Source organism: Daucus carota, chromosome 6 (assembly GCF_001625215.2).
Source record: "Daucus carota subsp. sativus chromosome 6, DH1 v3.0, whole genome shotgun sequence".
NCBI lineage: Eukaryota > Viridiplantae > Streptophyta > Magnoliopsida > Apiales > Apiaceae > Daucus > Daucus carota.
This window is the reverse complement of record NC_030386.2, coordinates 24,134,809-24,152,332: the sequence shown is the minus strand read 5'-3', so window position 1 is coordinate 24,152,332 and position 17,524 is coordinate 24,134,809. Positions and strand designations below refer to the sequence as shown.

The 17,524-nt window shown below is 33.5% G+C and overlaps 2 protein-coding genes and 1 long non-coding RNA gene across 5 annotated transcripts; all 3 read left to right on the top strand.

Moving 5' to 3' along the window:
* Positions 1-368: 368 nt before the first annotated feature.
* Positions 369-5,638, top strand: LOC108227992 (serine/threonine protein phosphatase 2A 57 kDa regulatory subunit B' theta isoform). Its single transcript, XM_017403434.2, has 5 exons — positions 369-569; positions 674-749; positions 1,182-2,604; positions 4,939-5,288; positions 5,392-5,638. The coding sequence occupies exons 3-4, from the start codon at positions 1,393-1,395 to the stop codon at positions 5,275-5,277; spliced, it is 1,551 nt and encodes a 516-aa protein (XP_017258923.1). The 5' UTR covers positions 369-569; positions 674-749; positions 1,182-1,392; the 3' UTR covers positions 5,278-5,288; positions 5,392-5,638.
* Positions 5,639-8,204: 2,566 nt separating this feature from the next.
* LOC135147342 (uncharacterized) lies at positions 8,205-8,573 on the top strand. Its single transcript, XR_010284866.1, has 2 exons — positions 8,205-8,343; positions 8,421-8,573. It is a non-coding gene; the product is annotated as an uncharacterized LOC135147342 (long non-coding RNA).
* A 2,571-nt stretch (positions 8,574-11,144) lies between these two features.
* LOC108228085 (uncharacterized) lies at positions 11,145-14,667 on the top strand. 3 transcript variants are annotated; one of them, XM_017403568.2, is made up of 4 exons: positions 11,159-11,254; positions 11,397-11,457; positions 11,925-12,629; positions 13,119-14,667. In XM_017403568.2, the coding sequence occupies exons 3-4, from the start codon at positions 11,925-11,927 to the stop codon at positions 14,409-14,411; spliced, it is 1,998 nt and encodes a 665-aa protein (XP_017259057.1). In that variant the 5' UTR covers positions 11,159-11,254; positions 11,397-11,457; the 3' UTR covers positions 14,412-14,667. The 3 variants fall into 3 exon arrangements, with proteins under 3 accessions (XP_017259055.1, XP_017259057.1, XP_017259054.1); XM_017403566.2 differs by having other exon boundaries at positions 11,145-11,457; XM_017403565.2 differs by lacking the exons at positions 11,159-11,254; positions 11,397-11,457 and adding an exon at positions 11,526-11,749.
* The last annotated feature ends 2,857 nt before the right edge of the window (positions 14,668-17,524 follow it).

Here is a 17,524-nt window from a genome sequence, read left to right as displayed (position 1 = left end):
AGAATCTGATGATATTCGAATATTGATGAATTTTTTTGGACTTTATAAAATGATAGACTCTTATAATTATTGTTCAGTGTATTTTAAATATTTTGAATTCCATCGGATCCACAAGATTTTGAAATATATCTAAATTGTAAAAAATCTACATCAAATATGCGACTTTTGATCAAAAATTCGCATAAAATTAAATTTAAATACAATATATTAAATACAAAAAATACAATATATTAAATTCATAACTAAAAACAATATTTATATATTATATTAGCTAATATATATTCATAATTATCTGAAAAAAAGCTGCACGAGAAAGTTGAGAAAAGGAAAAGAAAGGCATAAAATGAAACAAATTTGTAGCTCACCCCAAAAATATCATCATCAGTAAGCAGTCACCAGAACCTATTAGCATTAGCAACCCATCTTTCTTCTATTTCTCTCTCTCTTTATCATTTTCCCTTGTCTTTATTTTTTTGATTATACATACATACATATATGTGTATCTATTTTTAGTCTTGAACTACTTAAAAAGACTCGATCTTGATTGGCTGAAGCAGCAAAAAGTTGATGTAAGTGTCTGTTATCTTGTTTACTTTAATGATACTTGTAATGCTGTAATTAAGTTTGTTTTATTTATTTTTACCCATTATTTGTTTTTTTATATGTGTTGTAGGTGAAGCTGCTATCTGGGTATTGCAGATCATAACTGGATCTTTATGTTCTTGGATCTTGAATTATTGTCAACTAAGGTGAGTTTGTAAACCCCACTTGAATATATCTTGCTCTCATGAACTTGTACAAGTAAAAGATTGTTGTTTTTGCTGTTTTGACTTGGTTTTTTGTGTATTTTTTGAGTTGGTGATTTTAATTTGGAGGGTGTTGTATGTTAATTTGAAAGAAAGGGTATGATGGATTTATCTTTTTGTGATTTACTGTGTTATGTATCTGTTTGTTTGGATTAACCTAAGAATTTTTTTGATTTATGATTTGTTCTGATTTTGTTGAATTTAAGGATGTTGGATCATGTTTGTGATTAATTTCTGGCATTATCTAAATGACTGAAACTTTGTCTATAGAATTTGAGCACTTTAAGATTAGAGTAGTATGATGACAAACATGACCGGAGATTTATATGTATTGCTCTGTAATTTTTTTTTTGATTTTGATTTTTTATTTTTCAGATGGAGAGGGGGTTAGTATGGATGATGCTCTTTTGATGGTGGAGAATATAAAAGGCTCAAGGGTGGTTTGGTCTTCCTTGTTACATCTATTAAAGGCAACTGGCTATAGATTATATTGAATCCATCTGTTTGGTTTTAGCTGCACTGCTTTTTTAGAGGTCTTTTGTCTTTGAAGGTTCCGGTGGAAAGAAGTGAAGTTCTGATTTAAGTGATGCTTAAACAAATACTTAACCGGCTCCCCAAGAAGCCACATAAGTCAAGTGAGAATCGTGATGGAGGATCGTCTGCTTCATCTGCAATTGCTTCTACAAGTTCTAGAAGCAATGACATTGCTAGTAACTGGACCGGGAAGAATGCAACTTCTCCCCGTGGTCTTAATTCTTCATCTGATTCAGGAGTGAATAATGGAAACAAGCATCCTCTAAAGTTAGATTCAAAGGTGAGCGAGGCTCAGATGGTTCTCCAATATGAAGCCTTGCCTAGTTTCAGAGATGTTTCAAATTCTGAAAAGCAGAATTTATTTATAAAAAAACTAAATTTATGCTGTGTTGTGTTTGACTTTACTGACCCAACAAAGCATCTAAAAGAGAAGGACATCAAACGGCAGACTTTAGTTGAGCTTGTTGATTATGTCACTTCTGCAAATGGGAAATTCTCTGAAACTGCCATACAAGAAATTGTGAAGATGATATCCGCAAATTTATTTAGACCACTTACTAATCAATCTCGTGAGAACAAAATCGTGGATGGTTTTGATTTGGAAGAAGACGAGCCTATGATGGACCCATCATGGCCTCACTTGCAAATTGTGTACGAATTCCTTCTCCGGTTCGTGGCATCACCAGAAACAGATGCAAAACTTGCTAAGCGGTACATTGATCATTCTTTCGTTACAAGGTTGTTAGATCTTTTTGACTCTGAGGATCCTAGAGAAAGGGAGTACTTAAAAACTGTTCTTCATCGTATATACGGAAAGTTTATGGTTCATCGACCATTCATCCGGAAAGGAATCAATAACATATTCTTTCGTTTCATTTTTGAGACTGAAAAGCATAATGGAATTGCAGAGCTACTAGAAATTATGGGCAGTATTATTAATGGGTTTGCATTGCCCCTAAAAGAGGAGCATAAACTATTTTTAGTGCGAGCACTAATACCACTACACAAACCAAAATGTATACCAATGTATCATCAGCAGTTATCTTATTGCATCACACAATTTGTGGAGAAAGATTGTAAGCTTGCTGACACTGTTATAAGGGGTTTATTGAAGTATTGGCCAATTACTAATAGTTCAAAGGAGGTAATGTTTCTAGGTGAGCTTGAGGAAGTTTTAGAAGCAACTCAGGCTCCAGAGTTCCAGCGATGTATGGTAATTCTGTTCCATCAGATAGCTCGTTGCATAAGTAGCTCACACTTTCAGGTAGGTGGTTTTCGATGATTTTCATTTATCCCTATACTTATTTATGCATTTTGTGGGAAGTGCTTGACAGTCCTGTGCCCATATGCTCAGTAATTTGTCCTGGTTATATATTTACCCATATAAGCTTGTTCTTTTGCTTAAAAAAAAAATCAGACTACTTAACTTTACCTGATTCAAAACTGTTAGTAGATTTTTAAGTACACCAACCTTGATTAGCTCATTTAGGTTATTAACTTATGAGATCAGGTGACTATTACTGTCAGATGCTGCATTGTTACCCCTGATTAGCTGACCTCCTAGGCTGCGAGTACTGCTTCCTACCTATTTCCACTTATGAAACCAGTTGCACACACAGGATAAACAGTGTAATATAAAATAATAAGATATTACTATCCTGTACCATATAAAATGATTCAGTCAGTATACAACGATCCAACTGACAACCAATTAATTGATTCAATACGAGTACACACACACACACACACACACACACACACACATATTGTCTACCTAATCTATTTAAAATTTATATATTCCACTATGTCTTTGACCACCACCAACTGGTTTAGGTTAATGAAATTTGTCACGTTTGGCTAGGCACACACAATATCGCGGTGATTGTGGCCAATGTCAGCTATGTGGAGCTAGTATGTTCCGTTTGGTACTTGAATATGCTAGCAACATTTAAAAAAGCTCAGGATACCCTATATGATTTAATTACTTGAATATAATCTACCAAAAGTGGAATTATACAATATCTCGCCTGTTAAAATACCTTATTAGTCTCATACTTGTGTGTCTCTTTGGTTTCAAAAACATGTAGCATCGTGTTTGTCTTGTTTCAGGTCGATATTGGGGAGTTAAATATTTCTTGCTGAATTTTTGCTCTACCCACAGTTGTACATGTGTGCTTGAACTGGCACTTGATATATGACATGGATAGTTACGGTTTCATCGCACAGTCTACATGTCTATGCCCTCAAATAGAAGACTTTCTTTATATATGTGTGGTGTTTGTCTCCCCTTATTTCAAAAAAAATTTCACATGTATATATTAATAATTAGAATTAGAAAGTGTTTAGCGTTCCTTATATTTGATAGGAAGAAGTACACATTTACGTACTTTGTTCACGAATAAGTAACTTATTTCTGGAAAGTAAGGTAAGCCAAACGGGGCTATACACCACATATATAAATTGGAATAGAGCTGTAAGGACTAGAAAATTATATACTGGAGCGATCATAAGGGCTTTTAATGTACATGTTTGACCTTAGACTAGTCTAATTAACATTGGGGCTGGCATTGGACATGTAGATTTATGTAACAAAAATTGTTTCTTGAGAGTTCAATTGTTTTAAGAAGCGTTTAGTGCTCTACATTCTGTTATTAGCTTAAGAAATGTGGTCCTTTTGTTTTCTTTTTTCATTTTTTGCTCAAATTAACTACTTATATCTATTTTCTCTTCCTTAAATTAAGAAAACAAGAATATAATTACCTATATTTAATCGTGTTGTTCAGATGATTATATAATGATCATTTAAAATGTTCGTATGTATACAATTGTGAAGGATGAATAAAACTATGTATCATGTTAGTTCTTCTAATTCTCACTATTTGAACCCGTGACCTAGATACAAATTAAATATATTTGACGTTTGCTCGTAGTTTGGGCAAATATCTCTTACCGTTGTTATGTATAGAATATGCTATAATTTCATAGTGCTCTTTTGGCCTTTCAGACTGAATACAATACTTGGTATGAATTTGCTTAAAGACTTGCATTTTAAGAAAGGTGGGTGGATTACTATTTGTCCTGTAAAGCTCTTCTTTAAGTACGAAATCAATTACGGTTAGAACTTTGAAGTCTAGTGCAGGCTTGTTGATCACTTTGACTAATAGTTACCTTTTCATAGGTTGACTTCCAACCAAACCTCTTCCAACTATTTTTCCTGTGGCATCTTTCTACAACTTCAAGTCGACATATTGACTTGATTAAATTTTTCGTTGAAACTTCACTAGTTTTTAAAAAAGGATATGATCAATAATTTATAACAGATGTGCAGGTGTTCATAAAATTAGTGAATATTTGAAGTGAAGAATTTCGCTGAGGAGATAATTTGTTTGGAACATATGTGCAAGTGTTTACAAGCTTGAACATGCTTCCTAAACTCGTATCGCTACTTTTAATGATACAACACTAGTGACTAGTATTTTGCTGATCATTTGGGGTTAGCTTTTGTGCAAGAGCATGATGCATTTCAGTTGATAATCATGTTTGTCTATATGGAGAATCTTCCCCTCATTCACCTCTCCCGTTCTTTTTTTTTTTTTAGGTGGCAGAAAGGGCTCTGTTCTTATGGAATAATGATCACATTGAAAATCTTATAAAACAAAATCGAAAAGTTATTTTGCCAATTATATTGCCTGCACTAGAGAGAAATTCTAAAAATCACTGGAGTCAGGCAGTGCAGAGCTTAACACTAAATGTGCGCAAAATATTCTTGGACGCTGACCCTGAGCTATTTGAGGAGTGCTTGATTAAGTTTCAGGAGGAAGAAGCACGAGAGCAAGAAACTAAGATGAAACACGAATTAATATGGAAGCGCTTAGAAGATATGGCTGCCATAAAATCTTCAAGCAAGGAGGCAGTGTTTGTCTCTAAAAACAGCTAGTGTCCCATCAGGTTAGAGTGTAAATGTAATTGTTATTACGTCTCTGTGGTCAATGAAAGAAGTACACATCAATACTTTGCTTTCTCACCTCTAGTAAAACTTGTGATTTTCCAGGTCTTGAAGGAAACCATGTCCATCGCGTAACCTAGCAATGCAAGTACGGTATGTGTGTTACTGGATGGACGTGATAGATGGGGTATCATGGGCGCCATAAGCCATTACATGGTTATATGAGTGGAACTGGTTAGCAAGTTTATACTGCTCCATTAGTATTTATAATGGCGACACTAAAAAAGTTATATTTTGTGGGACCTGTAGATACTATAAATCATATATATATCTGTACTTTGTTTCCATGCAATATACTTTCATGCATATTCTGAAAATTATGTGTGCGTGCGTGCACACATATATCTTTGATCGAATATACATTCCTGATATTATCCGTTGTACGTTTGATGGATTGCATTATAACCATGCCGCTGTTTGTCTCCTTGTTAGATCTCTCATAGTTTTAGCTAAGTAATTCAGTGGAAACTTCAACAATTCCGTGCGAAGTTTAGAATAATCAAGTAACCGTAATCTTTACTATAGATAGAAACAGAACACCACAGACTCTCTAGCTGTTGTGGAGCTAATATATGAACACAACAGCTGATTAGCTTTTCTCTATTTATCTTTTTTTTGTTGTTGTTTTACAAAATAGTCAAATTTATTGAATTGAAAATATTAAAATCTCCTCTCTTTTTTCCGCACACTTGTAGTTAATTTTATGTTGTGTTTGGTTGGGGTGAATGGAATGGAATGAGTGAAAATAAAAGGAAAAAATAGAGGGTAGAAGGAAGGACTTAAAAAAAACGAGGGAATTAAATTTTGTATGATGAGAGTTGGGTAGAAATAATTTATGAGAAGGAAGGGAGCATTCATTCACAAAATGGAGGGTTTGAGCTCTAGTCAAGGGTGATATGAATAGAATGATGAAAGGAATGAAATTATTAAACATTCAACTAAATTATAGTTCAAATATCATTCCATTCCCTCCATTTTCATTCACCCCAACCCAAATTTCATTCCATTCCATTCCCTCCATCTTCATTCACCCCAACCAAACACAACATTAGTGTTTATCTTTGTATCATATTTCTATTTGTTATTATACGTCCTATAATCATTAGCCTGCATCCCTTATCCTATCAAGTATAAGTCCTCCAGGTCATAATTGTAATTATATGCTTGACCCAAATGTTGTAATTGTAAATAATACTGAGTATTGAGCAATCAGGGGGCTAACAAGTATATCTAAGGAGTTCAAATTTGGTAGTTCGGGTTCTTTGGGATAAATCCAGAGTGCAATAACTAATACTAATATAGTTCTGAAGGCATCTACCAATTGTGCTGTAGACGTAAATGTAGTCGAGGCTTATGGACTGTAAGCAACTGTACCTGAATTGTTTTGCTAGGAATTCCGGTTAAACCTATATCTTCAACTTACTGGATTCTGCAACAGTATTTGTAGGGCGGTTGCAATGTTTTAGAACTTAAGTTTAGATTCAAGGTTGAAATTATGGTGAATAGTCTTTGCATATTTTCATGTCCTCAACAAGCTCGTGTATATTGGACAGAGTTGTCAAGTCTGTATGTCATGACACTCTTTGATTGCCGCTTCATTGAAATATTAAGAGTGTCGAAAATAATTGTCAGTTTTTGACACTCACCCTTTGAGGGCGTCTCTATAAGATGTTTTTAGCTCTGCTGATTTTTGAATGAAAATGATGGATAGTCAGCAAAGATGTAAATTCCAGTGACAAGTATCTCAAAGGACTCCCAGACTCCAAAATTTGGCAGACTGCATAAGCAGATTAGCGGTGCCACATTCTTGGTAAAACACCCTGCAGGTCTAGGAGCAAAGAACCTAGAACACTGAAACTCAATCATTTCATGGGTTGATGATCTCGAATGCTTTGTCAAATTGGACAAACAAACAAGGATAAAGAGGACAAGAGAAATTGTGTTTGTGGACAAAATCTTTGTTATGATCATCTATCTGATTGTCTGACGTGCGAAAACGATAAAATAAACAATAGACAGGGATGCTTTTGTAGTTTTGTTCGCGGCCTCTTCTACCACCTTCCCTCTCCGGGTTGTTTTTTCCAGTGTTCTAAAAATCGTCGAGTCGGCCGAGTACTCATTCCGAGTACTCGTTTTTAACCCCTCGTCCGATCCGAGTTCCGAGTAATCGGGTTCAAAACCGATTTATTAAAAAATCGGTCAAACTTCGGTTTGACTCTGAGTACTCGAGGTCATATCCGAGTTTGACTTATCAATTTTTTATTGTTTTATTTGAAAATTATTTCAAAAAAGACTAAACGTAAATTTATGTATGTTTTGATCTTTTTTTGGTAAAGTATTGACATTAATTAGAAAGTATATATGTTTTATGATTAAAACTTGTGAATGATTATTATGTCAAAAACTATCAAACAATTAACTTATATTTGAACTTCATTATTTCAAGTGTTTTATTAAAATATTAATATTATTAGATAGTTTTATTATTAATCAGTATATAACCATATATGAGAGAAAAAAATTAATTAAAAAAAATACCCAATTAGTTATCCGATTACTCATTCCGAGTACTCACCCGAGTTCCGAGTACTCATTTTTCCGGAACCAAACCGAGTTGGACCGAGTTCCGATTTTTACAACCTTGGTTTTTTCTTAGGGGGTTATTAACCTTTACGATCCTTACCCTCTGTTGGATAGAAAAAGTCAAAACGACTCTTATTTGGAGTCTCGAAAAGAGTATTAAAAATAACATCTATTGTTAAAAGGTAATTAATGTTCGTGTTTTGATACCTGAGTGCAGAAACACAAGAGGAAGCGAGAATGAAATGGATAGACCTCAATCTTATCCAATATTCAGCTATTTATCTTTGTAACATTGAATTGATAAAGCTATTTTCTTCATAGTTGACAGGCTAAACTATGATTGTTTCAAGACTGGACCAAGGCACCATCTTGTGCTCCCCAACTTGCTAGCTAACTTGAGCCCAGTGGTGTGGGGTAAATCATCATCGTTCTATTATGCATCCACTCAAAGCTATGTACTTCTAATCTTTTTCTCTCTTTTATTGCTTCAGGGCCATCTTTCCCACTTTGATATTCAATTAATCGCCTTTCGTCGTGTTTGGTTTGTTATATTATGGGATGAAGCCCGATTTGTGTATCTTCCCACTCTATCATGTTTCGCAGATAGAGGAACTATCCGAATTAAGCTTGTCTCTATTAAATTTCCTGCTTCGTGTCTGTCTGTTAGAGAAATAAGGTTCCGTTTTCGCTGCTTCACACGTATTTTAAGCAGAGAATTGCAAAATACTTTCGTAACTCATTTTTATTTTTTTTCTGAATAATATTTAAATATTAATATTTATTTAGAAGGAACAATATTTAAAATTATTTTTAAAACTATATTTTATAAAAGATTCAAAATGTGTGTCCCGAAATATTAAGAAATGAATGGCACGGAGGAATAAATTTTATCGATTCAGACCGCATAAGCTGCTTAGATGATTTACACATCTACAAATAGTGGGCAGAAACTGTTTGGTTCTGGCCAGTTTCCTGAATTGATCATGCTTCGTCTCGTCTTGTCTTTGCCGAACTATAGAGGGGGGCTATGGGTATCCCACATTGGTGCCTGTCATATCCATCTTTCTGGCTGTCCATGTGAAACAACTTTAACAATATACTATTCCATTTCATAAAGCCAGATAAGGCCTCTTCATGAACATGCACAATTCTAAAGTAGCACCCATGTTTTTACATATCTTCCCTTATACCGATTGTGTTTTTCCGGAATTGTTCTCAAATCTTTGTTAAGATCACATACTTTAGCACCAAACTTCACCAGGTTTCTTGGCAGTTCGATTCAACTGTTCTGACCTGTTAATTTGATAATCTGCCAAGATGAATTAAGTCCACCACGGGTGTCCCAGTTGGTTGAGACCGTAACTTTAGGACTTACCATTTCAAAGTTATAGGTTCGATTTTTGGGGGCACAAAAGTAAATAGACGGTGATGCTCAGTAGGTACAAATGTACTAGCAGTTTTTTGGATTAGTAGAGGTGCGCAAACACTGATGTGGACATCGAATTATATATACATAAAAAAAATTAAGTGAAATGGTAAAATATAATACTCATACTATGAACATGATACGATTTTGAGTTCGGAATCATATCAGATCTAACATTTGGTGTAATCATGTCGTTGTGAGTCGAACTATCACAAATTAATCGAATTCAATTAAAAATCCAGCTTCATCATTTTCAAGTTCAATGCTTGATAAAAGTAATATTTTTTAATAATTCAACTTGAATGAATACTATCAAATATTAACAAAAATTTGAATTGATAGTTTTGATCCGAATTTCACTATAAAATATATGTAAATAATAATAAGTATATGTATAATAACGCATAATTTTAGGAAAAAAAGCTCAAAAACCCAATATGATTCACTTACATATTCTAGAATATGCACCTATCGAAGAAATTGAATATCCTCAAAGTTTAACAAATGTTGAAGTAGAAAGTGTAGTATTACATAACATGCAACTAAAAGTCGAAGTAAGTTTGAGAATCGCATGCACATTATTATTTGATAAAAGCAGGCTATTGAGATCACTTTCTGCAATGGATCACTTGGTCCAATCCTTGAAAAAAGTTAAAAGCCACCACTACCACTACTACTCACATGGCCATGTCCACTTCTCTCTTTACACCATACCCATAGGATAAGTTTGGTCCAGTTCTCCCCATTCAGGACTTCCCAATCCACCAAATTAACCACATTCTGGACTCTCCTAAATGTTAGATATCTTATGAAGAATCGAGAACGATCATTTCGGACAAAACTTGTGTAATATAAAGTACCATGCAATTTTCAAAGTTTGCGGATACTTTGAATTTAGAGAAATATTGCGTTCACAGAATTGGATACAAAATTCTGTACAGAATGAGCTGTGTAAAGCTTGTCTGCCACTAGCCTAATCTCTCCGGTACACAATTTTGTATCCAATCAATCCTGTGGACGTGCATTTTTCTTGGATTTATTATGACGTTAAACAAGTCTTACATGTACATTCTGCTTCTGAATTAGTACGTGCTAAACTGTTAATGACCTTGTGCTTAAAATATTACGTTTGTTGACCTGGCGCAGCTAAACATGCCAACATACTTCGTCATGCCAACTTGCCAAGTATTTTCTCTTACATTCTTGCACGCTGACATTTGCATATCGATTAACGACTTTCCCAGAAAGGATTTAAAAAATTGAGAGATAATTTATAAAAATTACTCAAAAAGTTAATTACAAAACATATTCTTAATTTGATCTAACTGAATTTGATTACCTAAATTTTCAATTTCTCAATACATTTTATTGTCATGTTAGAACTTTTTATTTTTTTTTGTCTATTTTAGCCTATCATGAATAAAATAGATTTAGGATTCAATAATATTATATTTTAGTTAGTTCTTAAATTTAAGTCATTTTTCTTATTTTTCATGTTGATAGATCAAAATAGATAAAAATATATCAAAAAAGTTCAAAACGCGACACCAAAATATAATATAATACTAGATATGTTAAACAATTATCTAAAATTAGGATATCTAAATACAATTGATCCGAAGAATAAAATGTGCCTTGCAATTATCTCAAAATTAGATGATACAAAGAATATGTAATGGACCGAACCCGAACCAAATATATTAAATTGTCGCATCTATTTTTGGCGCACTAGGCAAAGACTAGCTGAAAGAATCTATTATAAATTCAATACTAAATAACATACGACTCCATCAAATTCATCATCATGCACTTAAACTTCATCTTTGTCATCTCTTCATATACACGATTCTTCTACATCTTTTAGTTTTTCCTGCAACCCCATCTGATAACCTTCCCTATGTACATATCTTTTAAATTTTACTCAATCTTCTCTCCTCTTATAAATTAACATGCAGTTGATGCAAATTTTTATTTTTGCTCTTTACTCATACTGCCCTTTGTGTAGGGAATAGTTAAGCAGCTCTATGTTTTTTTTTTTCAGTGATTAATAGTTGATCATGTTCTTAAGTATGGCCATCTGATTTTGACATCTTCTGTAATAGGTAATCTTTTTCAATTTAACTTTTGATTATGTTATTATCATTATTTTTTATCAGCTTTTCAGGGCTCTAAAGGCTCAATATTATAAGTACATAGCTTTAGAGATGTCATCATTTCTCCAACTGAGCAAATCTCATTCTGCCCTTTTGATCTTGCACCTTGGTTCTTGATTTCACATGCTGCATGCTGCTTGTCTGTCATGATTTCACAATATATAGTTCTTTAGAATATGTTGAATCTCCTATGCTAGACTCCTTTATTGTTTACTTGCTAGCATCTTTATTTGTTGATCAGGTATAATTTTAGTAGGCACAACAATTGGTTCAATCCTTTTGTTTGTATTGTTTTTTTGGTTGAGGAACTATATTTGGGTATGGTCCTATTGAGTTAAATATTATGAGACCATTAATTTTTGCGAGAATATGTTTTGTTTTGTACCATAAAACTGATTTTTGTTGTTTCGCTTCAGATGGCTTCTACAGACTTTCCTCTGCGGTGGGAGGGTACCGGAGATCAATGGTGGTATGCTTCCCCTATTGATTGGGCTGCTGCAAATGGACATTATGACTTGGTCCGCCAGCTTCTGCGCCTTGATGCCAATCATCTTATCAAGCTTACCTCTCTTCGTAGGATTCACCGCCTTGAGAGTGTTTGGGATGATGATGAACACTTTGATCATGTTTCGCGCAATCGCTCTGAGGTTGCACATAAGCTTTTTTGTGAATGTGAGACCAATGGGTCTAAAAACTCCCTCATTGAAGCTGGCTATGGTGGATGGCTTATGTATACGGCTGCCTCGGCTGGGGATATGGATTTTGTTAAGAAATTGCTTAAAATAGACCCTCTTATGGTTTTCGGAGAAGGAGAATATGGTGTCACTGATGTGTTATATGCTGCAGCCAGGAGTAAGAATTCAGAGATTTTTAGGCTGCTTCTTGACTTTGCTCTTTTGCCTAGATTATTTATAGGTAATGACAAAGAGACCGAACACATTGGGGAGATCCCTTCTGCATATAGAAGAGAGATGATTAATAGAGCTATACATGCTGCTGCTAGAGGAGGTAACTTGGTGATCCTAAAGGATCTTTTGGAATGTTGCTCTGATATATTGACGTATAGAGATAATGAGGGCTCAACTATTTTACACGCAGCTGCTGGTCGGGGTCAAGTTGAGGTAAGCCTTTACCTTCTATGTTGTCTTTTGAATTTTCTTTGGCAACCTATGTTGAAATTGCTTTTAGAGTTATTCTAAAGATACACACCTAATTTGCATCAACCTTTTTCCTAAAGTCAGAAAATGCAACAATATTTTGCCTGATATAAGCTTGTTAGCTGGTTTCTTTAGTTGTGATAATTACTTAACTTTTTACTTTAACATATTAGTGTCCAGAAACCAGCAATATCCATGTTCCCAGTCTGCAAGGGAACTTTAAAAGTATATACAATTTGTTCTGACTTGGAAGTTGGAACGATAGACCAATTATTGACATTAATTAGTTCTTGGAAATCAAGGTAGCATTATATCAAACTAAAGTTCTATGGCTGTTAAAGGTTGCGCCAGATTATAGGTTAATGCGCTTTAGATATTTAGATACACATGGTTGAGAAACTACTTACTTCATTTGTAGATAGTCCATTCTGACGAATATGATTCTGAATGCAGGTAGTTAAAGATCTTATAACAAGTTCTGATATCATTAACTCAGTAGACAATCAGGGAAACACATCTTTGCATGTGGCTGCTTACAGGGGTCAATTAGCTGCAGTTGAGGTTTTAATGCATGCATCTCCGCCATCCATGTACTCAAAAAATAATGCTGGAGAAACATTCTTACACAGGGCTGTGGCTGGTTTCCAAATCCCTATATTTCGGAGAGTGGACCGTCAGATTGAGCTCATGAAGAACTTGGCGCGTGGCAACAATTTTGTCATTGAGGAAATCATTAATGCGAAGAATAATGATGGGAGAACTGCTCTCCATTTGGCCGTAATTGGGAACATTCATACTGATCTGGTGGAATTACTAATGACTGCTCACTCAATCAATGTCAACATATGTGATAATGATGGGATGACGGCTCTTGATCTCCTTAAACAACGCCCACGCTCTGCATCATCAGAAATCCTTACTAGGCAGCTGATTTCAGCCGGAGGTATCTTTAATTGCCAAGATCATTCAGCACGAAAAGTCATTGCTTCCCACTTAAGGATGCGAAGTATTGAAAGCAGTCCAGGAACTTCATTTGAAATCCCCGACTCAGAAATACTCTCACAGATGGTCACTGACAAAGGATCAAATGCCTGTGGCAGTGCAAGGTTGAGCCCTGAGTTGGCACAACCGAATAAACATGTTTTGATTTCAGAGAAGCAGAGCCCAAAAATAAATATTAAATCAGGTTCTGGGACTGATGCATCTCAGCGTTGGAGACGCTTCCTCCACTGGCCTAAGATGAGGAAGAGAAAATCCAAGCCCGAGCCAGAGCCCCTGGAAAAAACAGTAGATGAAAATTCAGTCACCAGCTCAGAAGAAGTCCCTGTTTCACTTCGATCAAAATACTCAAAACCTTCTTCACTCCCTAACCACAAGCGCGCGCTTTCAGTAAGGAGCAACGCCCCAAGTCCCACTGCCAAAAAGAAATTTGCATCAGGCTTAGTTCACGGTGTTATGCAGACTATGCCACATTTCAATGCCACGCGTAGAACGCGTTCTTGCTCCTTCTCAAAGTCCCCAGCCACTTCTTCGCCATATTATTGGGACAAGCAAAAGGGCATGTACGTTGAGAATGAAATTGTTGCAGAAGCATCCTGTTCTAATTCAGTTCTGGGCGATGAGACGCCAAATGTGCTTCACAAACCAGCATTTGCGCATAAAAGGCCACTGATAAATCAAATCTGCTTTCGTGGTAAACCGCAGCATCGTGAGTTTTACGACCCCTCCATACCATCTTTTACATAATTAGTTACAGAGTGGCAAAGACTGCAATAAAACCATGAAGCCTCACTTAGTGCAGCAAGACTGGAGCTGATATCTCAACATGCTTCCTGGATTTAACATGTCTAGAATATTTAATAGCTGCATTTAACTGTGTACCTGAACTTTGTTTCGTGCTATCATTTTTCGCATTCTTGGAAGTTTATTCAGTAGTCTGAAATCTGGCAACTCATGTTAGTTTCATCTTTATTATGTTGATCTCTAAATTTACTCTTTATCACCCCCGGGCCTGGATCATTGACGAGTCAAATTTTAGTACTCCCTCGGTTCCTAAATAATACTTGTTTTATACTAAATTATTTTTTTCTAAATAAAAATATAAATGTTACACTTTTATTCATAAAAAAATTGAAAATAATGTGTGTATTTCTTGGAAAGGAGAAAATTAATGGACCCAGGACATTGAATCTATAAAAACCGGGACTATTTTGAAACTTTGAAAGCTGCTGGACAACTGGCCCAACTACAAGCATCAGAAGTAATTTCAACGGACAAAAACAAATCAACACAGGATTAGAGAATCTGTTAATCAAACCCATGGCCTCCTTATTCCTTAAAAGTGATTGCTTCAGCTAAATCAGCAGCAATCTTTCCCGTTGACGAGCCGCCCAGGCGTCTATCAACCTACTAGTATGATCACGATTGTTTTAATTGTATTATTTGTAAAAAATTATAATTTTTGTCCTCTTTTTTGTCTGTTATAATTTGTATTTTATTTTCAATATTGAATTTCATTAACTCATATAATTTTTAACAATTATCATACAAATTATGATAAAATTTAATCATATTCTTGTATAATTGATACAATTTTAATGATAAAAATGAGAATAAAACATCATATTTATGGTTTATCAATATATATATGATATTTTCATTAAAGGAGTGTAAATGAAACGGAAGGAACAACAAAAATACATATTTTTATCATGGATGTAAACACGGGCAACACCGTCTTAACTTATTTAGCGTCTGTTTGGCTGAGTTTTTTTTTGGAGTTTTTAGACTTATAAGTTAGAATTAGCTTATTTGTATTGTTTGTATAAAAAATCAATAGGTCAATTCTCGACTTATAAGTCGGAATATTAGAAAGTTGAAAATTCTGGTTTTTTTAGTGATTTTTTTTGAAATTTGATTTTACAAAAATGAATAGGATCATTTTAAAAAATAGTTTATAATATTTTAGTATTATATTAATAATTTTTATATCTGATAAATTATAAATATCCAAACAAATAAATTAAAAATTATTTTTCACTTATAATTAATTTTTCACGTATAAATAATAAACACTTTTTGCGAGACAAACTGACATCAGTTTCTGGCCACTTCCAAGTTCCAACTAACCAAGTGCATCTTGTTTCCTTGCGAAGAGTAGTATTTTAAAGCAAAATCCAAGTTTTAGCAAAAAAATTGTTCAGTTGAGACTTGTGAGCATAATTTAAATAATTTGAACATATAATTAACTAATATATTTTAAACTAATTTTTTGTCAGATATATTAAAATATTAATATTTTTTAATGAAATTTTAGCAAAGAAAAAAGTAAGTCAAAGATTACTACTGTACAATTTTAACTACACGAAACATATAAATGCATGACTGCATGTCAAATCACCAAAGCAGTAGCAGTATTTATCATCTGTGGGAAGGGAGGGATGTACATGGGTTGCCCAAACCGTTTAAACCGATCCAAACCGGCTTTATTTTCGGTCGAACTAAACCGAAAGTTTTAAACCGTTTTTTGATTGGGTTGAATCTGCTCCAACCCGATTTTAATGGGTTGGCATGATTTTAAATTTTATTTGGCCAACTCAACCCAAACCGAAGGTATTTTAATAAAAATACATTATATATATAATATATATATCTAACAAAATTGTATATATATAAAATATAGCTACCCAATTGAAATCTATTATATATATAATACAACAAACTTGAGTAATTTTATTCAAAGTGACTATAAAATACACTTTTTTATATAAAGGTCATTATTGACTTTTAACACTAATGTATTTATTAGACATTAATGTCTAACCATTAATATACATTAAATTACTTCATATTTAAAATTCCAATATATATACTCCCTCCGTCCCAACAGGTTCTTTACGTTACTTTTTGGCACGCATTTTAAGACTTTTATAAAGTACTAGCTTATAGCCCGTGCAAGGCACGGGAGCTTTTTAATTATTTATACACTTTTTAAATATATTTTAAATGATGTATAAAAATTAATTTATAAATAATAAATTAAAATTCTATGTATCATGCCAAAGTATTAAATTCTTTCTATCAAATTTTAAATTATTTTAAGTACAATATGTGACGACAACTCCGATTAGATTATATTTATAAATTTATTTTATATTAGAATTATTATAATGTGATTTAAATATTTTTCTAAAAATTTTTATGGTTCGAGATTAAAATTGATAAACACAATTTGTTTTGAATCAAGAAGATGAATCATAAACATGCAATAAGATGGTAGAATTTGTTTTGGATTAAGAAAAAAATTTTGTATTCGTTCCTCACATAAATCAGTCTTATTAATTTTAAAATATATTAGATAAAAATAATTCTGTGACGGTGCGGTTTATATGATTTTAAAAATAAAATTGGTAGAAAATATTTATTTTGGATTAAAGAAAATCATAAACACATGAAATACAGAATTTTTTTTGGATTCAGAAAAGGAATTATAAATATGCAAGTAAATATCAGTTGTCTTATGGAACTGAAGTTAACTTTGTTCTAATCTAAATGTGCTTATTTGTTCAATATACAATCCGATGGATAAAAATAATTTTGTGACGGTGCGGTTTATATGATTCTACAATTAAAATTTGTAAGAAATATTTATTTTGAATTAAAAAAAAACCAAAAACACATGAAAGACAAAATTTATTTTGGATTCAGAAAAAAAATTATTAACATGCAAGTAGATATCAGTTTTCTTATACATAATTTAATTTGTTCTAATCTAACGGTGCTTATTTGTTCAATATACGATCCAACTGATGATAAGCTTTTGGACCACAGGACCATGCGACCAAATTATCTCCCTTACG

Excerpts from the sequence above, each read along its gene's own strand:
- LOC108227992 (XM_017403434.2), top strand. The coding sequence starts at position 1,393 with ATGCTTAAACAAATACTTAACCGGCTCCCCAAGAAGCCACATAAGTCA. Across the intron at positions 2,605-4,938 it reads TAAGTAGCTCACACTTTCAG|GTGGCAGAAAGGGCTCTGTT; the intron begins GTAGGTGGTTTT and ends TTTTTTTTTTAG.
- LOC108228085 (XM_017403565.2), top strand. The coding sequence starts at position 11,639 with ATGCTGCTTGTCTGTCATGATTTCACAATATATAGTTCTTTAGAATAT. Across the intron at positions 11,750-11,924 it reads CATCTTTATTTGTTGATCAG|ATGGCTTCTACAGACTTTCC; the intron begins GTATAATTTTAG and ends GTTTCGCTTCAG. Across the intron at positions 12,630-13,118 it reads CTGGTCGGGGTCAAGTTGAG|GTAGTTAAAGATCTTATAAC; the intron begins GTAAGCCTTTAC and ends TTCTGAATGCAG.